The sequence below is a fragment of the Henckelia pumila genome, chromosome 1, assembly GCF_033568475.1.
Source record: "Henckelia pumila isolate YLH828 chromosome 1, ASM3356847v2, whole genome shotgun sequence".
NCBI classification, from domain to species: domain Eukaryota; kingdom Viridiplantae; phylum Streptophyta; class Magnoliopsida; order Lamiales; family Gesneriaceae; genus Henckelia; species Henckelia pumila.
Genome location: NC_133120.1, coordinates 88,507,470 through 88,532,928, shown reverse-complemented (window position 1 = coordinate 88,532,928; position 25,459 = coordinate 88,507,470). Strand labels below are relative to the sequence as shown.

General features: G+C 34.2%; 3 protein-coding genes across 9 annotated transcripts; all 3 read right to left on the bottom strand.

The window, feature by feature from the left end:
* Positions 1-6,646: 6,646 nt before the first annotated feature.
* LOC140888964 (dolichyl-diphosphooligosaccharide--protein glycosyltransferase subunit STT3B) lies at positions 6,647-12,282 on the bottom strand. Its single transcript, XM_073296660.1, has 7 exons — positions 11,713-12,282; positions 11,010-11,523; positions 9,787-10,323; positions 8,744-9,198; positions 8,239-8,361; positions 7,743-7,802; positions 6,647-6,989 (listed from the first exon to the last, which is right to left on the bottom strand). The coding sequence occupies exons 1-7, from the start codon at positions 12,090-12,092 to the stop codon at positions 6,860-6,862; spliced, it is 2,199 nt and encodes a 732-aa protein (XP_073152761.1). The 5' UTR covers positions 12,093-12,282; the 3' UTR covers positions 6,647-6,859.
* A 566-nt stretch (positions 12,283-12,848) lies between these two features.
* Positions 12,849-19,749, bottom strand: LOC140877716 (plastid division protein CDP1, chloroplastic). 6 transcript variants are annotated; one of them, XM_073281292.1, is made up of 13 exons: positions 19,202-19,341; positions 18,785-18,960; positions 18,544-18,657; positions 18,256-18,393; positions 17,964-18,068; positions 17,749-17,871; positions 16,883-17,251; positions 16,056-16,148; positions 15,840-15,959; positions 15,121-15,186; positions 14,239-15,006; positions 13,756-13,946; positions 12,849-13,198 (listed from the first exon to the last, which is right to left on the bottom strand). In XM_073281292.1, exons 2-13 carry the CDS (start codon positions 18,797-18,799, stop codon positions 13,096-13,098), a joined length of 2,205 nt encoding a protein of 734 aa, XP_073137393.1. In that variant the 5' UTR covers positions 18,800-18,960; positions 19,202-19,341; the 3' UTR covers positions 12,849-13,095. The 6 variants fall into 6 exon arrangements, with proteins under 6 accessions (XP_073137393.1, XP_073137383.1, XP_073137391.1 ...); XM_073281282.1 differs by lacking the exon at positions 18,785-18,960 and having other exon boundaries at positions 19,202-19,748; XM_073281290.1 differs by lacking the exon at positions 18,785-18,960 and having other exon boundaries at positions 15,918-15,959; positions 19,202-19,748.
* A 681-nt stretch (positions 19,750-20,430) lies between these two features.
* LOC140874898 (18S rRNA (guanine-N(7))-methyltransferase RID2) lies at positions 20,431-24,576 on the bottom strand. 2 transcript variants are annotated; one of them, XM_073278377.1, is made up of 10 exons: positions 24,331-24,576; positions 23,872-23,982; positions 23,715-23,790; positions 22,860-22,943; positions 22,711-22,766; positions 21,981-22,037; positions 21,562-21,611; positions 21,277-21,429; positions 20,948-21,083; positions 20,431-20,850 (listed from the first exon to the last, which is right to left on the bottom strand). In XM_073278377.1, exons 2-10 carry the CDS (start codon positions 23,968-23,970, stop codon positions 20,686-20,688), a joined length of 876 nt encoding a protein of 291 aa, XP_073134478.1. In that variant the 5' UTR covers positions 23,971-23,982; positions 24,331-24,576; the 3' UTR covers positions 20,431-20,685. The 2 variants fall into 2 exon arrangements, with proteins under 2 accessions (XP_073134478.1, XP_073134476.1); XM_073278375.1 differs by having other exon boundaries at positions 23,872-23,979.
* Between the last annotated feature and the right edge of the window lie 883 nt (positions 24,577-25,459).

Sequence of the window (25,459 nt, the reverse complement as noted above, 5' to 3'; positions counted from 1 at the left end):
AGATATAAAACTGCTTTTAATGTTCCGATAGGACATTATGAATGGAATGTTATGCCTTTTGGTCTGAAGAATGCTCCTTCAGAATTTCAGCAGATTATGAATGATATCTTTACCCCTTATAGTGACTTTATTATTGTTTACATAGATGATATTCTTATATTCTCAAAAAATATTGAAACTCATTTTAAACATTTAAACATATTTAAAACTCTTATTATTCAAAATGGATTAGTTATTTCTAAACCCAAAATGGTTTTGTTTCAAACCAATATTAAATTTTTAGGTCATAATATTGATAAAGGTAATATTATTCCTATTCAAAGAAGTATAGAATTTGGTAATAAATTTCCAGATATTATTACTGATAAGACTCAATTACAAAGATTTTTAGGTAGTTTAAATTATATATCTGCCTATATTAAAAATTTAGCCAATGATACTGCTATCTTATATGATAGACTTAAGAAAAATCCTTCCCCTTGGACTGATCAGCATACTAATTCTGTCAAGAAAATTAAAGAAAAAATTAAACATATTCCTTGCTTAATGATTTCTAATCCTAGTTGGGAAAAAATTGTTGAAACAGATGCTTCTGATATAGGCTTTGGCGGTATTTTAAAACAATTAAAATCCCAAAGTAAAGAAGAATATCTTGTTAGATTTCATTCAGGGAAGTGGAATTCTGCTCAGAAAAATTACTCTACAGTTGCAAAAGAAATTCTTTCTATTGTCAAATGCATTCTGAAATTTCAGGATGAACTTTACAATCAAAAATTCATTATTAAAACAGATTGCAAGTCTGCAAAATATATGTTTAATAAAGATTTTAAACATGATGTTTCTAAACAAATGTTTGCTAGATGGCAAGCTAATTTAGCTCCTTTTGATTTTGAAATTATTTATAAAAAAGGAGAAGAAAATTATCTTCCTGATTTCTTAACCCGTGAATATTTATCTAATGATGGCAGGAATGAATAGGGGTCGTGGTGAATTTTCCTCTTATAGAGGAAGAGGAGGAAGAGGAAAACCCCCAAATTATATTGCCAATGCTCCAAGGCTGATAGCTCAATTTGGAAATCAACGCCTCATAGGCCAACAAATTTCTAGTTCTTCTGATAGTAATACTATCCAAAAAAATGATCCTTTATATGATGAATTTCAAGAATTCTTAAAACAAAAAGGTAAGAATAAGGTAATTCCTGATTCTGAAGAATCTTATGCAAATATTGCAAAAGAAAATGAAAATGATTCAGTATTATATACTGAGAATAAAAATAGAGAAATCATTCTTCTTGTAGAAGAAAAAGATGAACAATGGAAAAATACTCCTTGGATTATCATGGATAGATATCTATCACATACATCATATGTTCATGGTGCTTATAAGCCAAGAGGATATTATGAAACCCTCTTAATTTCTACAAAAACGGTGGAAATTACCCATTTTCAGAGTAATACTCAGCAAACGGAAAGTTATAACTTTTCCAAATTTATTATTAAGAAAATTATTTCTATTGAAGAATGGGGAATTTCTCCACTAGCAGAAAAAGAATTCTATTCTACTCAAAAACAAATTACTTTTAAATATAACTACTGGGATTATATACAGAGTTTTTATACAACTCTATTCTATGAAAATTCAAAAAGAAAACATTCTTGGTTCTTGAAAATATGTGAAAATAATTCACATGATAATATTCCCAACTGGTTCATACACTGGTGGCAATTCTTTGGGCCTTCATCAAAAATTTTACCTGAAGAATTCAAAAATTACTTTGAAGATTGGATCAGATTCTCTCCAAGAGTTATACAGAACATGACTACAAATTGGGTCAACAATAATTTATCCTGCAATTTCTTTATTGAATTCGGTATCCCATGGATCTGGAAATGGCAACCAGAATTTGGTTATAATGATCATGGAATTCCTTGCTTATGGAGGAAGAGTTTATCAAAGTTTTGGGAAAAATTGCTCAGAAATGATCCTGAAACTGGAAAACCACATGGCATAGAGATATTACAAAAAATGGAAGAAAATATCTCTCAATACAAGAATGATTTTGCACAACAGGAGAAGGGAAAACAATCTGATGTGATAAGTCCCTTCAAAATTATCACTCAGAAATATCAAGAAATCTACTCAAAAGAACAAATGATCGACTTATATGTTGAAGAAATGAAAAAAGATTTGTTTAAAAATATTGGTAATACTGATACAAAATCTGATCAGTCCATGACTTCAACTGACAGCCACAATCAGTTTATCAAATTAATGCATATGCAAGATGGACAGGATCCCGAAGATGATGATCTTGAAGAAAATCAAATTGATGAAACTTTTGAAAAATTAAAAGCATCGCTAAAGTCCAAGATTGGATGAAAAAGGAATCCTATTAGATAATATATCACTATCAACTTTTATAAAGTTTGGCGGAAGTTATTCAAGATGTAATAATGCATCTTTTTATTATTTTAATAAAAGTAGTTTTATAAGTTTAGCTTGGAATCCGGGGTTGATGTCCGGCTCTTCCTATTTATAGGTATATTTTGTAAGTTTGGGGGCACGCTGGAGTTTGCTCGCCTCTCTATCTTCTCCCTTTTTCTCTCTCTCTCTCTCTTGTAATAAAAGCCTTTCAGAAAATAAAAGCTTGAGGTTTCTGTTTACAATCTTTGTAAGTATTTCTCTTTTTATTTTGTCTATTTCTATTTTCTTATTTAATTTAGCCTAATGACAGGCTAAATTCTCTTTGCTAGATCATAATTATCCTACGAAATGACCATGGTATTGTAATGGTTTAAGATATTATGGGAATCTAAGAGGAGGTTAAAAAATTTTTATAAGGTTCGAGGTTAATATTAAGTAGATCAGATTCATGTACTACCCTTCAGCTCGTGTTTGCCTTGAAATGGCTTTTAGAGCATTGTGGGTATTTGTTTTGAATCTTGATCTACTTAATTAGTCTCGGTAAACTCCTTATATATAATTTTTTGTAAAAAAAAAAGAAAAGATTAAAATAATATTTTTCCTAATCTGTTCGAACCTTCCCATGATTCTCATGTTTCAAGATCCAGAATGAAATTGCTCAGAAATGATCCTGAAACTGGAAAACCACATGGCATAGAGATATTACAAAAAATGGAAGAAAATATCTCTCAATACAAGAATGATTTTGCACAACAGGAGAAGGGAAAACAATCTGATGTGATAAGTCCCTTCAAAATTATCACTCAGAAATATCAAGAAATCTACTCAAAAGAACAAATAATCGACTTATATGTTGAAGAAATGAAAAAAGATTTGTTTAAAAATATTGGTAATACTGATACAAAATCTGATCAGTCCATGACTTCAACTGACAGCCACAATCAGTTTATCAAATTAATGCATATGCAAGATGGACAGGATCCCGAAGATGATGATCTTGAAGAAAATCAAATTGATGAAACTTTTGAAAAATTAAAAGCATCGCTAAAGTCCAAGATTGGATGAAAAAGGAATCCTATTAGATAATATATCACTATCAACTTTTATAAAGTTTGGCGGAAGTTATTCAAGATGTAATAATGCATCTTTTTATTATTTTAATAAAAGTAGTTTTATAAGTTTAGCTTGGAATCCGGGGTTGATGTCCGGCTCTTCCTATTTATAGGTATATTTTGTAAGTTTGGGGGCACGCTGGAGTTTGCTCGCCTCTCTATCTTCTCCCTTTTTCTCTCTCTCTCTCTTGTAATAAAAGCCTTTCAGAAAATAAAAGCTTGAGGTTTCTGTTTACAATCTTTGTAAGTATTTCTCTTTTTATTTTGTCTATTTCTATTTTCTTATTTAATTTAGCCTAATGACAGGCTAAATTCTCTTTGCTAGATCATAATTATCCTACGAAATGACCATGGTATTGTAATGGTTTAAGATATTATGGGAATCTAAGAGGAGGTTAAAAAATTTTTATAAGGTTCGAGGTTAATATTAAGTAGATCAGATTCATGTACTACCCTTCAGCTCGTGTTTGCCTTGAAATGGCTTTTAGAGCATTGTGGGTATTTGTTTTGAATCTTGATCTACTTAATTAGTCTCGGTAAACTCCTTATATATAATTTTTTGTAAAAAAAAAGAAAAGATTAAAATAATATTTTTCCTAATCTGTTCGAACCTTCCCATGATTCTCATGTTTCAAGATCCAGAATGGTATCAGAGCCATGGAGTAGTGATATTTATGATTTAGCATATTTTATTCAAATGAATATTTTTCGTTTAAAGAATACTGTTCAAAACAGTATTACTCAAGAATATGATATTCCTCATAATCTTGATTTATTAAATAAATGGACTATTCCTAAAATAGAACCTAAAATGGTCTATCAACTAGGAACCTTTGAAAAAATTGGTCTTAAACAAATTGTTAAGACTACTGAGTCATCAATTCCTCTTAATAATGAAGAGATGGTTATTCATTTATTAAATGAAAAAGATATATTAACATTTTCTAAAGATTATAAATTTCTTCATATAGGTCTAGTACAAATTGCCTTTAGACCTCTTACTTTGGAAGGTTTACCTGAAAGCTTTATTGCAGCTTTAAGAGATGGTAGAAATTTAAATTGGAAACAATCTTTAATCGGAATAATTGAATCCAGTCTGGCTCATGGTCCAGTTTATTTTGATGTGTATCCAAATCTTTCTCTATCATTAACTGATATAAATATTTTAGATTCTTTAACATTAAATGTTAAGACTCATGGTTATAATTATTCTGTTGGAACAGAAGTCATATGTATTTGTTATCGTATTTATTATAAACCTCTTTATACTTTGAATCCGATGTGTAAAAGAATTGACAAAAAGAAAAATGAAACTGTTCTTATTGAGACTAATTTCAATAAATCTAAAATAACTACACGTAGATCTATTAAATGGGAAGAAATAGACTTTCCATCAAAGTGGACTTTTGAAAATTCTATTCCTAGAAATCCTATTTTGAATATGGATTTACAACAAGTAATACAGACTAATGAAGGATCTGTTAATATACAATTTCAAAATAAAAATTATTTGCCTATTACTAGATCTCAATCTGTTAGATCTTATATTTCTCCTCTAGATTATATAATTGATATTCCTCAATCTTCTAGAGCTTCTACTTCTCAAATTCGAGAAGAAGATAGATCTGATTTCTCTAAAAATAAAAATATTGAAGAGGTTATTATAAACAGAAATAATATTGTTCATGGAAATGTCCAGAACATTACAGATTCAGATACTATCTCAGAAATGAATTTTGTTTAAATGGATAGTACAATCAAAATAGATTTCAGTAAAGGATCTAGAGCAAGAGCTCAGATTAATAAAGAATTCTGTGATCATAAATGGAAATCTTTTAGAAAATGGTATTTTAAGAGTTTTTCCAAAAAAGAATTTGAATATATAATTAATACTTTTTATAAAGATTGTGCAGAAAAAAAAAAATGATTTATTTTGTTCCCTGGTTTATAAAAATCTTTCTTGTTGATTATATTTCTGTTATAGAAAGAAATTATAAACTTTCTTCTGGAAATATTCAAAAATCTGTGTATCCTCCACAGAATTCTTTTCAAATAGAAAAGAATGAAAAAGTTTTAAATTTTAATGCGTTTTCAAAAATATTTGAGGATGATATGTTGTCTGTTATTATCAATCATATTAATCAACTTTTTGAAAAGCAAAATTATACTAATTTATATCTTATTCTTTTAGGAGAAGAATTGACTTCTTTAAAAAAGAATATCGATAATATTTTATTAGCCATACAACAGATCAAGCCTAATGTTCACATTGAAGAAAAGAAAGATAGAAATATAGTTTCCATAGCTTCTTCTTCTATCCAATCTCCCCCAGAAATACAAGATTTTAAATTTAAATCTTCTGTTTCTGAATTTGAAAAAATTTTATCAGAAAAATTTAAAAATATGAATATTTCTGTTATTAATAATAATGAATCATTTAGTAATAATAATACTGATGATGATGATACAGATAAAATTCAAAAAATGAAATGGGCTGATAGGCCAACTCAAAATCGTTACTACTATTCTCGTCCTACTCCTTTGGATGTTCTTAATGAAGAACAAGAGTACATTATAACAAATAGTTATAATGGGAAAAACATTTATGAATGGAATGCTGATAGTTTAACAGATAAGCAGATTTATAATCTTGCTCATAGAATGCTTATGTATAGTACTGTTTGTAAAAGTGCTGGTAATACTGATAAGAATATAGCAAAAAATAATAATAATAATAATAATAATAATAATAATAATAATAATAATAATAATAATAATAATAATAATAATAATAATAATAATAATAATAATAATAATAATAATAATAATAATAATAATAATAATAATAATAATAATAATAATAATAATAATAATAATAATAATAATAATAATAATAATAATAATAATAATAATAATAATAATAATAATAATAATAATAATAATAATAATAATAATAATAATAATAATAATAATAATAATAATAATAATAATGATAATGATGGGCCAATGAAAGCAGATTTTCATGAAAAAGGCAACACTAATTGTAATCTGAACTCTCATCTCAATCTCTCCATGCACAACACAACCAGTAAGCTGTAGTGACCAAGGATAGTAGCAGCAGCTGAAATCACCCTTAGTGGCATATATTAAGAAAGAAGTAAAAGATAAACTACAAAGATCTGAAATATATATGAAAAAGGTTCCCCAAAAGCCTGCACTTAATGTTACAAAACTGAAACTAAAATGGTATACTTCCAAATATCCTTAAGACTCAGCACTACTTTAACATCTGCAGTCGCGCAACATGGAGGACGGTAGTTCATCACCACCTATTATTGGGGGGTTTCACCTTGTAAATTCTGACTATCCAGTTCGATGTGGTGAATGCCTCTTCCAGATATTCCAGCTTTATGTCTTTATTTCCGATTTCTACTCCTCTTGCTCTGTCGTATCTGTTCAAAGAATAAGGCCATAGCTAATAACTCATGCAGCAAAATAAAGACATTGTATCCACAGTCCAGAGATATCCATGATTGTACAAATAGGCTCACAGATAATTAGGATTCATATTCATAGTAATACAAGGTACCATAGGGAGGAATGCTGATTCGTTCCATAACGCATTTATATTATTGAATAAACGATGGATCAATTGCATTTAGACATGAGGTCACCTTATTGCTTTTCACTAGTCTTCCCGGCATATACAAGATCACCAAAAAAAAAAAAGAGAAAGAAGGGATACTTCTACATCCAGGTTTGAGTTACCCACAAAGTTGAAAATTTTCCAACAGACCATTCCAGTCCCAGTTAATGGTATCCAGCAACCACATAAAATTTTATAAGCACCTTGGATCCATGTGGTTCAGAAGTGAAATACTAAATAAAATACAACTGGATAGAGAAAATGTGCACTATTTTCTCAACATTTTGTCCCATATGCTGTGTAAGGTGCATAGCAGGTCCAGCTCAATGTGAATAGATAAAACAACATGTGCGAGCTCTACAAGCTTTGCATGAATAAAAATGGATGCTCGGAATTATCTACATTCATACTTAACAAGTAGAGATGACTAAAAAATTATCATCCTCGATTGCATATTCCGGAAATCCTTGGTTGCTATAAAGTGAACAGCCAAGACATGGACAACCCACATCTTCAGCAAAAACAAAAGCAAAAGCAAATATTTAAACAAGTAACTCACCCAGGCGGCTTTCCATATTCTGTTTGCATCTCACCAAATCGATAATATGATAACTTGTACCTGATCATGAATTCAAGTGAAATATTAATGATATTCATAATGCTAAAAAATTAGATACAGAGTTCCTTTTGCTATCCAAACTCATTGGATCATAAAAGGTTGACAAAATAATAATCACATCCAATATATAATAAATCAAAAATTGTCGCTGTAAAGGTGGTCACTCCACCATAATTTATCCGCAAGCAAGCATTTTCCTTGACAAGCATAGTAGAATATCAAATTCAAACTTTTTTGCACATGCGGCAATACTCAATGATGCCGCAACAGAGTTGAATATAGCCCTCAAGACCTTGTCAGGGGTTCTTGTTTTGAAGCAAATTTTGCCAAAAACATGCATGATAACAAATTAACAATATCTTCCACAACCATAACAATTCACTGGTGAAAAAAATATCAAATTTAAACCCATAGTAAGACATGAAAATCTACTTACATCAGACAATTTAACATCTTCGGAGCTGCACCTTTGTCAACACGATACTCCCCATTAACAAGGTAATCAGGTTCCTTAATGACCGGAAAAACTCCACCTCCAATTCTTACCATCCATAAAAATCTGATACAAAATGGATCATATGAATTTGTGAGCTGCACTGAAATTACCTAAAGTATATGGCAATAAAAAAATCAGCAGATTATTGAGGCAGCGGTATTGCGTGCCCACATGCATATTGAAAGACACGTTAGACATGTATCGCAAGCTTAAAACCAAATCCAGCCGCAGACCTTTGGGCTCAGTAGAGCATTAGAATAAAACGATGTGAAACGTATGTGATCATGAACCACATCGATTTTCAAGATTAACTATGCTTTCGTGTTTTGAGTTCAGAGGAAGTTTTACTATTTTTATCATCTAGAAGATTGAGCCATGTTGAGCAATCTTGCAAACAGTAGCAGTCATAAATTAGAATTATGAGCTAGAAATTCAAGTTATGTACTTGTTAATATCATCAGATGAATAACCAGTAACACCACCAAACACCACTAGCACATAGTCAACATCGAGTGATCTCATTATATCATATGCCTCATTCTCGTAGGATGACATAGCACGCCCAACAGTGGCAATATGTGTGTTATTCCAAGTGTTATTGTCTACAATCACTGTTCTATTTCCCATGGCAGTAATCTGGTAGCCGTAATCCCACCAAGACATCACTTTGGCATCCTGAGGAGTATTCTGCCGCAGCCAAAAATATGCTTCACGGTAGTCATCAAAAATGACTCTATTCCCATGGGCACCCCTGGCAGCTAAGACAATTGATGGAGATGAGTAAGCCTCTGATGTAACCCAAGTACAGTGGATTGCATATCTGCTAAGCAAGTAAAATGCTCCAAAAAGCAATGCCAAAGCCCCATTTCTCTGAAAAGGCATAGATTGATCCGGTGAACCCTGTCGTTAGACAAAGAAAAGTAAGATTATTCACTAACTTTTTACTGCTTTTAAGATCACATCCAAAATACTTTGATAAGCTAAAACAAGAGTATGAGCACTGAATAGGAGGCCCATATTAATTCTTCATTTACCAATGGGGCCCAGATATTAAAACAGTAACATCTTGATGTGCTATTCGAAATTGACATGTTAACTCGATATAGTCTTTGTCTTCAGCGAATCAAAACTACATAAAAGGCATTGTGAATGAACCATTGCATTTTGAATATAAAGTTAACCTAACCTTCACAAGTTAATCAATTCACTGTATTTCAAACTCTGAAAACAGTAGGCGTGGTATATAGATGAATTACAGCTTTATTAAGTAATGATCAGTACAGGCATCCAATAGGGTCACTTTCCTTCCTGCCTAATTTCAATCCTCATACTTATCAACCTCCTAATGAAGGAATGATACCAATAGTCCTGAGAAGTAAAATGTAGAAAAGAAAGAGAGGAAGATTATGAAACTGCGCGTGTTTATATTGCAAAAAAATTCCTCATATCTTGATTAAAAGATTATTTGAATATGCACCAGAAGCCAACCTTCGAAGAAGTTTTGGAGGTAGTAGTTCCTTTACTCGTACCGCCAATGGCGGGCTTGCTTTTTGACCTCACCAACTGAGTTAAGTTCTTTATGGTGGCTGAGACTGCAATGGCACTGATGAGACATACTGCAGGTGTAGCAACAAGTATTAACCGCACCATGACTCCAGCAAAGTACATGCTAGTGAGACCATACATCACTATGAATATCGTCACATCTGACAACCGTTTGAAGCAGAAATACAGACCAGCAGGGAAAAGTAGCAACAGCACATGAAAATCAAACATGAAAGATGACCATGCCGTTGGCTGATGTTCGGAGACAGATGCAATGATAGGAATGTGATCCTTTGCATATGTTGGATCCAGGAGAGAATAAAATCGACCAGTCCATGGAGAAATATATCCAGAGGCAGTTCCAACTCCAAGAGCTATGGCTCCTAAACCTACTGTAAAGGTCACTGTGATCCTCAGGAATGTGTGAAACAACTTTGGATCATCTAGTAGGTACTTAACCCAATCCAAAAAGTAGAAAACCTGCACAAATATTTGAAATTAATGGCAATTACATTATTGGCGGTAAACCCTCCAATGACTTCTATGTGTATACACAAGGGGGAAACAGAAAAAACAACAAACCAACAATAGATATGAACTACACGTGAGCTGAAGGCTACCACGCCTACTTCGATGTGATTTCAGAAATGCAGCGGTTAGAGGCCATTGCCCACAATTATCATTATTGTGATTGTCAAGTTGAAAACCATGAAAGTCAGCAATAACCAAAAGGAATAGAAGTAAATGGCCTTTGAAATATTGAAAATTTTAAAGACACTATTATATTCTAACTCAAATATCTTGCCCAAGACATAGCATCCAGAAAATCCTTCCAACATTTAGTGCATGGATATACATGTCAATGTTTTTCTACAGACGAAAGGATGCGAGTATTTCCAATTGCTTCAGTCATGATAGCTCTTTTTGCATTCATGTAAACAATAAAGCAAAGTTATTGCATCTAAATATAACCTTCATCCATTTGTTTTTGTTGTGACTTCTGTCCCACTCCAGGAACTTAGGATTAACTCTATGCCACGACATAAAACGAAGTTTCATTCCACTTGGACATTAAAGCAAAAGGAGTTTATCAGCTACCCAAGCTGCTTGTATCTATAACTCTTGGGTGGGAGTTCCATAAAAAAATAGATTAATATAAATTGTACCTGCATCAAGAAAAACACTCCCATTGCAGCCATGTGTTCTCCAGATTGGACATGCTGAAATCCCACAAAACGAATTTGCATTGCCAGTAACATTCCCAGAACATACATGCAATTATAAGCCACATATAATCTCATCGAGAATCTCCCAGTAACCAAAAGGACCAACACATATAGCGGGATCAAATTGATAATGAACACATAACCACCCCATGCTGAAACCATGTAGAAATATCCAAAAGCTGAGGCCAAGGCCCAAGCAAGTGAGCCTGTATTTACAGCCTTAACAAACAGATAGAATGTAAGCAATAATGCAAATATAGCCACACCCTCGTTATCATATGAGCCCGCCACCGACCTCGATATATAACCTGGGCAGACAGCAATTAATGCAGCTGCTACAAGTCCAGCACCAGAGTCCCATAACTCTTTCCCAAAGAAGTAAGCAACAAGAGTTGTGTTGGAAGCAAAAAATGGCGCAGTGAGTACACAAACTTCACGGATGTGCACAGCAAAGCTGGAAAATGATGGAAAAACTCATTACGAGATGTGCGCATAATATGCATGCAACTGAAGTTTGCGTGATTTAGAACAATAATATCTTAAAAGTTTGGTCTTGTTACCAACACAATAACATGGAACATTTAAGTACCACATCTACCAGGCATGATTTCAGTACTCTAGCCAAAAAAACGGATAAATGTACCTAAGGAAGCGGAGGGTCGAATAAATCAGGGCAGCCGTAACCATGAGCCCAGGGTAGAGCGTCCCACCGATGATCCTACCTAGCGGATACCAGCTCTCTGAGTCGAACCAGTTCCAGAACTCGTAATACCCTTTTTGAGTCAAGTACTGGGTCACCCGATAGTTGAAGTATGGGTCAAACTCGTGGATCATGCTCTCATAACGCAACACACTGAACAAACGAGTAATGAAGGCCAGAACGTACACCAAGCAAAGGATCGTGACACGGATCAAGAGCTCCTGCTGCTTTGTTTTCAGTTTAAAGGATTTCAGCATCGAATTCACTCCCTGGGACGAGAGTAGATCCACCGGTGATTTCTCCACTTTCGCCGCCGCCCCCATTGTAATCGATCGATCCGGCCGATCAAAATGCGAATTTTGCTGTGCTTGAATCAATTAGGGTCGTCAAATTTCTTGGAACTAAAAATTGTTGGGTTCCATTTTCCAGGATAGATTAACGCTAAACCCTACCCACTCTTCAATCACTCGTCAAGTGTGGAAGTGGGGCTCTCTTCAACAAAAACACAAGAAAGCGTTTCAACTTTCACATTCGATAAATCGCATTTGCGTTTCGGCATTTTTTTTAAAATAAAGTATCGTTATAAAAATTAGAAATTGCATTTGAAATGAAACTTTCATGCTTACGAGTTATGATGTTTTTAAAATTATTTTTGCCTTTTTGTAACTAAAGATAACGTAGCCAATTAACTATTATTATATATATCGACTTGGGATGATATGGTAATTAGATATTTATGCGACACCGACTAAAATGAAGTGCTTTTAAAAATCATTATTATAATTTAATTTTAATATTCTATAAAAGTACATATCTATAATTTCATATTTTCTCGATAAATAAAAAAGAACAATTAATTATTTATTCGATAATTTAGTGATTTTGAACTTCGAATTTAATATTCAACCAATCTAACATTTAAGCTCTTTCCTAGTAATTAAAAAAGAACTTTAAATTTACATTAATTTGATGGGCAAATTATTTATTTGGTGGGGGGTGTGTGTGTGTGTGTGTGTGTGTGTGTGTGTGTGTGTGTGTGTGGGGGTGGGGGGGGGGGGGGGGTGGTTTTGCCGGAAGTAAAAAAACTTGAATAAATAGATGGAAAAAGAGCACCAATCCCGGGTCGACAGGTCAGAAACAATAAATGGAATTCCTATAATAATCCTGAAGGCACAACTCCGAACTTGTAATAATAAAAAATAAAATGGTAAGAGTATCAAGGAATCAGAAATAACTGTCTACTTCTTGGCAAGAAAAAGCTACAGATTCTTCTGTACAGTTAAAAAGAGAGCGGAGAATCCTCAGTTATCTAACATCCTGCTGCAATTAGTCATTGACCAAAGGTTGCGACGTGGTAAGAATATCTCCTTCACAGAACCTCCACGATCCATCGTCTTTCCTTTCCAGAAGATAAACAATTCTATAGGGGCTGCAATACATTGGTTGGAATGTAGGAAACTTTTATTCACAGAGAAGAATCCAGAGAGGATTGTAAAACAAGCTTTTCAGCGTGCCGGTCGTTAATCGAAGTTTGTAACAAGACTTTGGAGACAAAAAGTGTATGAATGCTCATGCATGAAAACCGCATAACAGTGATTGTTACTAGTTCAAAATGCTTAGTCAAATGCAAAGGAGTTCAGAAATTTTGTCCTTCGTTCTTCTTGATTTTCAATCACTCGCACTTGCTATTCTTCTCATGTTTTTTGCCCGGACAGTTCAAAAAGAGAAAGATAAAGAGAGCTTCATGACTGTTAATTAAGGCAGAACAAATTGTATGTTAATTCATCAGATATAGCAAGTGATGCCTGCCTCTACGATTTCAACCAAATATCACATAATAGGCTTGTGCTTTCATAGAATGGCCTTTAATATGGTAACGAGTACCACATTCAAGGACCTTTTCTTATGCATCAAAAATCGAAGAGCCAAACAAACATACCATTGCCCCGCTCCAAGCACTTGTTTTGATAGAAAACGTTAAATTACCTGTAGTATGTTGGATTCTTAGGCTGAGATTCGTCCACAAGTTCAGCTGCCTCTTCCAAGAAAACCTCTATTTCGGCCATTTCCCTCCCAATCCCATCTTTCAAAATGTCAGCACGTGTAACTTTCAGTTGCAATAAAACAAATCTCCAAAAACAGGACCTTGCTTTCGCAGCATCCGCCAAAGTTTGCCACTAGAAATATTGATAACCAGAAATAAAAAAGAAGCAGTTAGCCAGAGGATATTGTACAATAAGGTTTTGATAGAATCAGAAAGGTTCAAGTATTTTGAATGCTATGCAGAAATTTCTGAGAAAATAGAGGCAGTATACCAATCTCAATCAACATTTTGTTCTCCTTATTCTAATGGTTAATTAGAGATTTAAAGCAATAGTCAGACTGATTTTACAATCCAAGTTCTACAGAGTGGATGAGCTCAAAGATTTGTAGAGCATAACTAAACCACAATTAATAAGGTATAGTCACCTGAACTAGCATAGAACCATCGAGGACTTCCAGGAGGCCATGAACATCATGGTTAGGCCCCAGCGCTTCTGCTTTAATTGCTTGCCATCGCTTGACAAGGATCTCAGCATCTTTGACAGGCATCTGCTGCCTATAAGTTGATGTGATCGAAGATGAGAGGCCAGAGGAGAGGGAAGCCGTTTTCAAATCAACAGCTTCTGAGTGATCCCCAGAATGCACTTTAAGTGTAGAAAGGAACTTGTGAAATTTTCTAGCAATACCATTTTTCTTTGTTACTGTAGAAGAAGAATCTGCACTCCAAGTAAGGGAGCAGGTGTCAGCACTCTGTTTGTCCATTCTCCATCTAGTGCCATTTCCAGCCCTCCAGAACAGTGTGTTTTTCAGTTTAAGAAGCGCAACCAAGATGAAGCCCAGTGCTGCAGCGTATACCATCTTTCCAAGGACATGATTTACGCCGAACCAAAATTTCCAAACATCACCCTGCTTTGAACCTAAACTTCTCTTCAGCTGTGTAGATGGTAGATTACCACTGCCTCCATCAATGGCCTTGCTTTCTGTCAACGGGATTTGGAGATCAGGAGGAGCAAGTTGCTTCACAGCTGGTCCAAGTTGTAGTGAAGATACTGTAGATGAAACAGATTCTTCATCCCTTCGATCTACTGGAAGTGCAATGGCCAGTGGTCTATGCCTGATGTTTGATACAGCTGGAGCTGTTCTTTTATTATGCCTTCTTCCAGAAGTTCTTTTTTCCCAAGTAAAGAAGTCAGCCTGTTTAGACCATAATGATAAAAAAGAAGTCAGTTTGCGGTCATGATTTAATTACAGTATCTTCACCTCAGTGAGAACTAAATAATTTAGCGCACGTGATAAAAAGAACTTTACCAAAGATGGAGAACACTCTCGGGTATCCGGAAACAAGCTAAGTGCAGCTTCTTTCAACCATGTTTCCTAGGAATTCAACAAACAAAATGATAAATATCATATTTGACCAAATGTTATAACTTTAAAAAAGAGCTTTAAATTACAATATAAGCCACCCTCCTTTGTACGTATCTCTCCTTTGCTTGCTGTATATTTCCCCTTCTACCTATCTTTTTCTTCATCAACATTACATTTAGAAAGCTAACAATATATTAAATTTCTGTTCTTTAATTCCTACATTTATGATTGTCCAGTATAACCAACACCAGGTGATTTAGAAGTTAACTCATTTATTAGTCCATAGCCCAAGCTTCTGTCTCCATGTATTTTAATGCAAAAAAGAAAAAAATGCAGACTTGTACAAATACTTTTTTTAAGGAAAAGGATGGCAACAATTTTTGCTGTAAATTAATCATTGACATGAATTGGACGCAACAAAAATGAGAGGTAACAAAAGAATCTTGTTGTCCTGGAAAACAAAAATGGGAAGGGGGTGTATAACTATTGTGTGAAGACTTTCCAACAACTATGACCAGTTCAAAGTCATATCTAATATTGACCAATACTCTATTAGCATTCCTAAAATTCAAATATTAAACAAATACTAATTTCATATGCCGCACTATTGGGCATTATAATTTCACAAGCTGAATGGAATATAGCAATAATTGCACATGTACCAGTGGTTTGTCTGCACTTGAATTTTCTTTGATTTTTTTCTTTTGCAGTGACTTTTGTGAACTGGGATTAGAGTTCACCTCCAGTTGCCTTAGTCTTTCAGCCGCTGTGGCTTCATCACTCTGGATTATGAGACTCGAAATTACTCTCTCTTGTTAAAAAAAAAGCAAGAAGAAAATAATAGCTAATGCCACAAAAGCAAAATAAAAAAGTTGTACCTGCCCAAGAAGTAAAGAACAAAATGCTTCTTCAAACTTTAAATCAAAGCCTTCTGATGATAGACATTCACATATTAACTTTGCCTTGTTTATCTACACAAGAAAATATATCGTCAGCGATCTCTTAAAACTGAGAACTATTTAGAACACTTTCTAGTTCCACTGGTATGTGTATCCCATATATCACAAAATCAGACATAATACACCACACTGCAATAGTTGCCAAGTAATTAGAAAACGGGGAAAATAGAATACAAGTGTAGCAGAAAGCCCATTAGTAAGGCCTAAAATGATAGAGGTCAACAAACATTTCATGGCCACTCCTTTTGCTTTCCTACTCTTCCTCCATTGTTCTCCTAGGAACCTATGATCTCATAAAAACAACCTTTTTTGGTCACGGTGAAATTTTATATTATTATAAAATTTAAAACAACCTTTTTGGTCAACATGACCATAGTTAGGAAAGCTTTTAAAATACAAATGAGAGCATGTCCCACAAGTCCACCATATTTCTTGAAAATGTTTGGAGCTTGATAACTCCAGGACAGATACTCTCAGGGCCTAAAAGAGAAGCCAAGCTACTGATTAGAAATCTATATGATTCTTTTTTCTTTTTTTTCTCTGAAAATGAAATTTATAAGACTCTGATTCATAAGTAAAACTCAAACACTTGCCTTATCAATCTGAAGTTTATAGGACAGATTGTGAGCCATCACATCACATCCAAGTCTGTTTTTTTAACACGGAAAATTAAAATATGCAGGCACTGACATTTTTATGATTAGGACGAATATATCAGAAGCTAATTTAGGAAACTAAGAGTTTACCAAGTCAGTTTGTTTGCTTGAAAACCCAAGAGCAATATGAGCTAACATAACCACATAGAAGCTATCACAGTCAATAACAGTTCTTTGATTCTGCGACTCGATCGACTTCCTATTCTTCCTTGTAACAGCTAAATTATCCCAAGGAATAAGATCGACAATTTCAGAGGCCGTGAGTTCTTTTAGTGCTCGATTCAAGAAGCATGGCCAGTCTTGAACTTGGCAAGAAGTTTCAACATCAAGGCCCTGTCTGAGCAATTCTTGCAAAGCTGAGATAGCTCCACGTCTTCGTTCGGCATTATCAGGCGTATAAGGCATCCTCAATAGCTCCAACGTACACTCAGGAGCAAGCTTTTCTAAATATTCTTCAATCTAAAAGAAACATTTCAATGCAAAATTTTGAGCGGCGAGCTACAGTAGCGGTCTAAACTAAATCATCAAGGGCAACTCAAAAATATCCCCAATCGAAAGAGACCAATAAAAGCTAGAAAATTCCAGATATATGATTTTAGTAAACATCTTCATAGCAACAAGTGAATGCACCCATTACCGTTTCTCCTTCGAAGAGACAACAGGTGGTGTTTTTATGTAATGTTAGGTCACAAATACCACTCAATTGCAGTTCCATCTATAACCTTGCGAATAAAATTCCTCATTGAGATACAAAATTACTCATGGAATGAGATATGAGTTCCAGCATTAAGGTCACATCATCATCGTAAGGCGTTCTTACTTTCTCTTTCCACTTCCAGAATCATTGTTCTGGCAATTTGCATATTTTATTTATTAATTTGAATGGATGGCATAACAATCCATCAAACAAAAGAGGCAGCATATTTAAAGGGAAAAAAATACCGAATGAAGGTCACCTGAGATAACAGCTTCAACTTGCCCAGTGAATTCATTCTTCCAAGATGGTACCGAGCGCGGACAAGGGCTTCAAATCCATGAGAAATATTTTTCTTCTCAAAACCAACATTAGCGATCGCACACTTCAAAAAAGCACATGAAATAAGTGAAGATAATAACACAAAACTGCCAGGAAAAAACTTGTTCAAGGTTCTGACCTCCACTTTTTTCTTACCTCTGCTAGGGCCATTGCAAGAAGTATATCATGAGCAAATGGCTTTGCGCATGGATGCTGCACGGCTCTTCGTCCAATTTCAAGCACAAGTTTTTCTTCTCCTGCCTAAATTGATTCAATTGAATAATATCACGATCAACATAGGCAGAAAACATTTTCCAAGCCCGAAATGTTGAATAGCATAACCTCAGAAACCACGAATAAGTTGGATTGCAATAGAAGATTTGCAAAGTTGCGATCTGCCTAAAGTTTTTCAATAGAAATTTCATACAAATCACTGACTGGAATATACCTCCTGAAGAAGGCAAAGTACCACAGGTAACCAATCCCATGGAATTTTAAGAGAAGATTTGGGAGGCTGCTTTTCTTTGATAATTCCAGCATATTCTGGTTCAAATAGAAGTTTATCTCTCACATCCTTCAGAACCTTCTGAGGGAAATCAGCAGCAAATACACTCATAAGATAACTATGAAGGTTAGCTGCTATGAAAACGTAAAAACAAACCCTTCAAAAGAATATCCTATTCATGTGTAGCTAATTAAACTCAGCACTGAAAAAACCATATAGTTCAATCCATACAGGGCGAGATACAACAACAGCTTCCGTGTAACCCTCCTCAATCTCAGTATTTGTCAGATGTATTACTGCTTTAGCAATTTCATCTTTCTCCGCTTGATCATGAATGCCAAGAATCTGCATGCATATAACATCAAAAGTTAACATATGAAACTGAAATCGGAAGATACAATGTAATTTAGGCAGATGCCTACTGAAAAACAAGCCTTGATGAATAAGTCGTGGAGTGCACTGCACTATAAACCTTTGTCCAAAGCATAAAAAAGAAAATCCCGGCGAAAGAAGCTTTGCTGAGGCATCGGAGCAAAGTATTTCCAATTATTAAAACAGTGAGCTATTTTGCGGCGCATCACATCACATCACATCACATCACATCACACAAACGATTGTGATTGCATTTGTAGACTCAACATTGACACACTGCATCATAAAATGTTCCACATAACAGCATACGTATCAAAACGAATTATTACCACCAACCACTGAACAAGCCAAGCCACATTGAAGATTATCCAAAGGCACAAGATTATTATGAATGAGAGAGAAAAAAAAAGGCATAAACTATCAAAACAATCCCTAAACAATCTCATCAAGGTGAAAAAACATACTCTCATCAAAAAGCATAAGATAAACGAATTAAGGGGAAAAAAAAGGTGAGAACCTGGTAGCAAGTGACGGGGACTTCGACAAACGGGACCTGATTCTGCACAATGCTTTTTTTGCTGTCCTCAGCAAATCGAAGATCCGTGGCAGCACGTAATCTCCATGGGCGACCAACCGCAGGAACCCTAACTCTGCCACCATTACAATAACTAGAATTCCCACATTTATTTTTCGTACAGCAGCCTTTTCTCCTATTCAAATACACAAAGCTGCCATTCCACTGAAACCTGGCGCTGTTCTGACTACAACAGCAGAGGTCATTCACAGTGGTCACCAATGCATGAAAATTTGCCATAAATTCCTAGAACAGCTTCATTTGAATGAAATCTCTCGGACAAATTCGTTGGGCAGAACAGGAAGAATCAAGGATCATGATCTTGAATGCAGTAAAACGACTTTAGGCATGATTTAAGGGGTTGGGAAATCGAGAGAGTGAAGATGACACAACCGTTACTTGAGCTTTTGCGTTCCGAAAAGGGAAAGGGAATTCCACCCAGCAGAAATCGCAATTCTTCCTTCAGTATCAAACGATTATTTATTATTGTTTTATTTTGTTTTGTAATAAAGATGGGTTTAGGGACCCCTGGTTCGGTTGTAATTGATCGAGGAGCCGGGGTTGTTTCCATATTTAGACCAAAATGATAGGAAATATCAAATATTGCCTTAATTTAAATTCAAATCGAATTAAACCAATTCGATTTTATTTTATTTTTATTTTTTTAAAAAAAAATATACGAATTGAATTTCTGAATTTTACCAAATCAAATTGATGAATTTAATAGGGTTGATTGATTATTTCGAAGTTTTTCTTTTCCTCGATCTTGCTACTATTATTTCTTTAAAAATTAGTTTTTTCAATACACACAATTTTATGAGATGTAAACTAATTTTATAATAAGAATCTCTTATACGATTCAACTCACGAAAAAATATTGATTTTCCTAGATATGTGTCATTTCACAGACATAGATACGTGAGATTGTCTCACAAAAAACCTGCCGATTTAAATATAGTATATCACATTATCATTGTTAAGAAAGAATAAGCTAAACTGAGCAAACGATTTATTAATAAACTTTTTTAAAAAATGCATATCTATATTGTTTAATTAATATTCTCCGGAGTCCGGAGTGTGGGGCTCATTTGCTTTTGGTACCTTGTAAACGATAAAGAGGAGAGAACCCCCAGCATCATTTCACTACTCTCTTAAAAACCAACCGAATATGGTAAAACATAAACCTCTCAACTTTCATTTGAAAAAGTATCAATACGTTATGGAACCACAAACAGAAAATGAAACTATATAATATAGTGTTTGAGAATGATGTCAACTACGGACTTTCAAATTTCAATGACTATTTCGGCTCTAGGGAGACGAAAAAACGCCAAGTGGGGTCAAATTTTGATATTGCAAACACCACAAAATGCTTGCCAGATTTCAATAACCCGACCAGTCGGGAGGATGAGGACGGGTTTTGGTGATTAAAATCGAGCTTTTCGTTTCCGGGCAGTGTACTTTGTGTCTGGAGGGACGGTGTTGCCCTTTCTTCTCAACTGTTCCTTCTTCCTCATAACCCATGCTCTTCCTTTAACATTCTTGTTTAACTTTTGTTTTTTTCTAGGTCTGTGCCTGTCGGACACACAAACCTGCAAACCAGAAAGCATTATTTCGCACCAAGAATAAAGCAAGTACCAAGTCTCCTATGCATACATATATCTGTTGATCAAGTAAATGGGTACGCACAGATTCATTCTCTTCATCTCCACTGCTCTCTTCATCGCCACAATTTTCCTCATCTTCGTTTTTCCCATTTGGAATGGCACTTTTCAGAGATGGTGGTCCACAAGTGAGCACAAGGTATTCTTTTCTACTCTTGGTACTGCACAAAAAGAAAACCTATCAGAGTGACAACCTTTTTACTGAAGCATTCTCTTCTTTTCAACATATTGTGGCTTGAATCCACTTCAAATGTGAAACAAACTAGAGAGAAGAAATGCCAGGAAGCTGACAGGACATTGTGACATTGTCGAAATTATTGAAAACAGGATGACTTGCCATAATCTTTTATATACCTGTGCGGGAAGTCAACAACTACACCCCCAGAAAAGCCAGCTCTCATAGCAAAACCTAGAATCAGCTCACGTTGAGCCAGATTTTCAGGATACACTTGCAACACGGCCCTTGCTCCACGCGCTAAACATCGGTATAACGACCCGAAAAATGCCCTACAATGATTAATAAAAATTCAGATCTATATGTTCGCTGCGTAAGGCATGAGCGAACAGCCTATCACAAAGCAACACTTGCCATTTATCAGTATCGATGGAAAACATTTTGACTGAGAAGAAATTACATACTTTAATCTCAAACGTGGCTCGTGAGAAGATTTGTCTGCATTGCATAACCACTGATAGGAGAGAATGAGAGTAGGAAGATATCAGACGAGGATAATTTGCTAAAAGAAAAGAAAGAGATCTATAAATCACGGAAACCTATTTCGCTGAGGTGTAACGTGTGGTTATAAATACAGCAAATTTAAACCCAACTGCAGGCAACTGGATCAAGTCAACAATACTTTTAATTTCATCGTAGTTTGTACGGTAAAATACAGGTGCCACAAGGTACAGATATACTGGGTCACAAAAATATCATTATTTTCCTGTTACAAAAACCTTTTATACTCTTAAAATTAAAAATCATTTACATGAATTGGTCATTATTTAATTAATTAAGATCAATGAAAGCACATATCATAAGAAAGGTACAGAAGAATAACCTGTACAGCCGATATACTAATGGCACCATCGATAACTCCCGGTCTTAGCCCCAAACCCTACAAGGGTTTAACATGTATACATGATTATCCATCAATCAACATGACACAAACTAAATGATAGACCAAGTTTTAGACATTCAATTCCAATGGGTAAGATAAACCAGCAAGCTTTAATAACAATAATGTTGCGATGATTGGTGGGATGATATATTCACTCGTTGAAGATAAAGAATCCCTATACCTAATCTTACCTTAACATATAAGTTATAACCGATCAACTTCACTCAAATCTAAGAAAAAGAGTGGTCTAACCTTTTTTTGGAGATCAACTACAAGATCTTATCATGGCAAGGAAAAGCAATGACATTGGATTCTCACATTTATGTTCCACATATTTTGCAAAGCTTAATAATAATAATAATAATAATAATAATAATAATAATAATAATCTATACAATATAATAATACATGAACCTCTTAAAATAACCAACTTGGTAAATTAATGGATAGACAAAAATGTCTCTTAGTACTTATAACTACTTTAATCTTTATTTTTCAATTTAAAAATATAAAAAAAATGTTTATTAATTTTAGATGTAATATAAACTATTAATGCACATGAATTTTCGCATGCGTGGATTACTAGTAATAATAATAAGCAACTTATAAGACATCAACTTTTTAGAATGAAATGCAATAGATATGAACTAAAAAAAACTTTAGTGCCAACCTGTCCCATATCAGTAAGCAGAAGGTCACCCTCAACTTCACGCTCCGATGCAACGTCTGGATTAATCACAGGTACAAGCGTAAAAACAGAACCATGAAAGAGTAAGCTGTATGTTATTCGAAATATAATAAAATAGAAAAGCCATATACCTAACATCGCTTGTGATATATCGAAACCAATCCACTGGTGACCATTTTCAGTTAATGTCTCCCCACTGAGCCCTGATCCACAACCTAATAAAGCCATTGAAATAATAAAAGGTTACAACAATATCAAAATGAAAAAGTGCATATTTAGAATTAAAAAAGTTAGCGCTTAAGATGGCATCTTGAAAACTCATCAACGTTTATATAGAGACAGAGACACGTAGAAATTATGTGAGCCATCACAATCGAGTACATATGTAAAGAATTAACCTTGGTAAACTGTTTGTATTTTCATGACTACTAGAGATTTACAAACTCACAATCCCTAGTAGTTGCAAAAACCCTCTACACAGCACTTTAATCATAATTATGGACTGAATAAATATATTGATCAAAATTGCAGCAACAAAAGGTAGTACAAAATTAAAATATTTATTCTATGGTGTTTGAAATTCTTTTGGCAACTCATATTTAATTTGTCAATGAGGTATCTCTTCCTGGAACCACTACTTTTTTTCTGGGGAAATATTTAGCAACCAAACATTATTCTTGTAGCTCGATACATTGGACTGATACAGAAACCTCCAAAGTGGAACAATTACATAGACACGTTATGTGCCATGTGTGTTCAAACTATTTGATACACATGAGTGAGATCGCATCATGATATACCAGTTTGCAACTTGAACTCACAATTAACATCGAAATTCTACCCTAGCAAGAGTAATTATTATGTGCTCATGGAAGATCCGCAACTCAATACTTAAAGTCAACAACAAACACTTGAGAATATCGTCCAGCCAACTTCATGAGAAATTAATGTGAACCTGAATCTAAAAATAAAGAATAGAAAATTACCAATATCAAGTAGTAATCTGGGCATGTTGTCATCCGGTAACGCAAGAAGCTCCAATGCCCTCTCCGAAAGTTTAGCCTTTGAATAGAACAGCATTGAGAAAACATGAATACATCCATACATGATACACTAAAATTGAGGTGCAATAAAAGACAGTACCTGAATATCGATGATACGAGAAGAAGATGTGTACTTGCGAGCTTCCTCGTCATTGTAGAATATCTCTGGCGGGGCTTGGAGCTCTGGTCGAGATGTCATGTTCTTCCTCTGCTGGTCAAAGAATGATGTTAAGCAGATAGTAATACTTAATTTTGTGACTCCAACTCTAAGTCATTCACTCATCAACTAGACAGTTTCAAAGTTGGATAACAAAACCTTTTTAAGTACGAGAAAGTGAGGTTTTAATCATGGTCCTAGCGGAATAAAAGAAAAGGAATTTTACTCACGCGGTATCCTTCGGATTATTTACTTCCTTCTGTCGAAGGAAAAAGTGATAATAAAGCATATACCGTATTTATGGGATGAGAATGAAGCCTCAAGAATATACCCAATCAACGGAAATTTTGTGCAGAAAACATCAAAACAGAAAATTGGAAATGGCTAAGTTTAGGGGATTACCTAGATGATTAGTTTGAAGTGGGGGAAGTATTTCGGCGATTGAAGGTGATTCGAGGATGAGAATTGCCGGAGACAGATGAGGATACGGAGGCGTATGTTGGAAGATACGGAGAAGGCGGTGGCGAAGGCTGAAGTGGACTTAGAGCCGAAGTGTGGGTTGGCTGCTTGCTGCTGTGCTGGGCCGCTAAAGTGGTCGCTCCGAAATACCAGCAATGCATATATAGGGTTGAACAAAATATTTTTTCTTTCAACCAGAGGTTATGGTTTATGAATTTCTAAATTTGGGCATGATATTTATTGATATCCGGCGAATTAATAATATAATAATAATAATAATAAAACTTGAAAATTAATTAATTATCTAAAAAATTGTAAATCAATTGTAATTACGTACATAAAAATTGTACACTTATTTTCCTTATTGTGGCATAAATAATTACTAATCTATACCTATTTATTAAGTGAGAGGGTCTTAGAAAAACCAACTTGGTCTGATCTAAAAAATTTCAAATTATTTGAAAAAAAAAATGGTGGAAAATAACTAATATAAATATTAATTCATGATTTTTTAACTACTCTTCAGATACTTCTGACTAATATTTAACCCAAGAAACATTCGTTGTGTGTATCTGACTAATATTTAACCCAAGAAAAATTTATTTTTTATTCCCATAAATTTATTATATTTTTTTCCAAAATTAATTTTAATAAAAAAATCAAATTTTTTGTCACACACAATGAATATACAAATACGCTAGTATAAATATAGCCAACGGGCTACACTGGGCTGAACCCATAGATGTAAAAAAAGGTCCATTAATTTATCATTCCAAAGCAATGAAAATGTGAACTTATGCCGGACATGTCCAATTTCTTCCATACATAGGGTGCGTTTAGTTGTCATGATAGGATAATTGATGGATTGATAATTTTATGGATAATATAGGGATTATTAAAAAATATGGATACACTTCACTTTGTTCGGTATGACTGATTAGGATTTTATTTTGCTTGGATAATTGAATGGATTAATACATTCAATTTTTCAATTTCGATAATGCCCTTCATACACATCCGATCTGCAAAAGATATATACATATTTATTTATCCCCCACAAAATCTCATCCTT

Excerpts from the sequence above, each read along its gene's own strand:
- LOC140888964 (XM_073296660.1), bottom strand. The coding sequence starts at position 12,092 with ATGGGGGCGGCGGCGAAAGTGGAGAAATCACCGGTGGATCTACTCTCG. Across the intron at positions 11,524-11,712 it reads TCGACCCTCCGCTTCCTTAG|CTTTGCTGTGCACATCCGTG; the intron begins GTACATTTATCC and ends ATCATTTTCCAG. Across the intron at positions 10,324-11,009 it reads GAGTGTTTTTCTTGATGCAG|GTTTTCTACTTTTTGGATTG; the intron begins GTACAATTTATA and ends ATATTTGTGCAG.
- LOC140877716 (XM_073281282.1), bottom strand. The coding sequence starts at position 19,498 with ATGGCAAATTTTCATGCATTGGTGACCACTGTGAATGACCTCTGCTGT. Across the intron at positions 18,394-18,543 it reads CTGTTGTTGTATCTCGCCCT|AAGGTTCTGAAGGATGTGAG; the intron begins GTATGGATTGAA and ends GATTTCCCTCAG. Across the intron at positions 15,187-15,839 it reads CAAGTGCAGACAAACCACTG|GAAACATGGTTGAAAGAAGC; the intron begins GTACATGTGCAA and ends TTGAATTCCTAG.
- LOC140874898 (XM_073278377.1), bottom strand. The coding sequence starts at position 23,970 with ATGACATCTCGACCAGAGCTCCAAGCCCCGCCAGAGATATTCTACAAT. Across the intron at positions 22,944-23,714 it reads CAGATTACTACTTGATATTG|GTTGTGGATCAGGGCTCAGT; the intron begins GTAATTTTCTAT and ends TGGCTTTATTAG. Across the intron at positions 21,430-21,561 it reads GAGCCACGTTTGAGATTAAA|GGCATTTTTCGGGTCGTTAT; the intron begins GTATGTAATTTC and ends TAATCATTGTAG.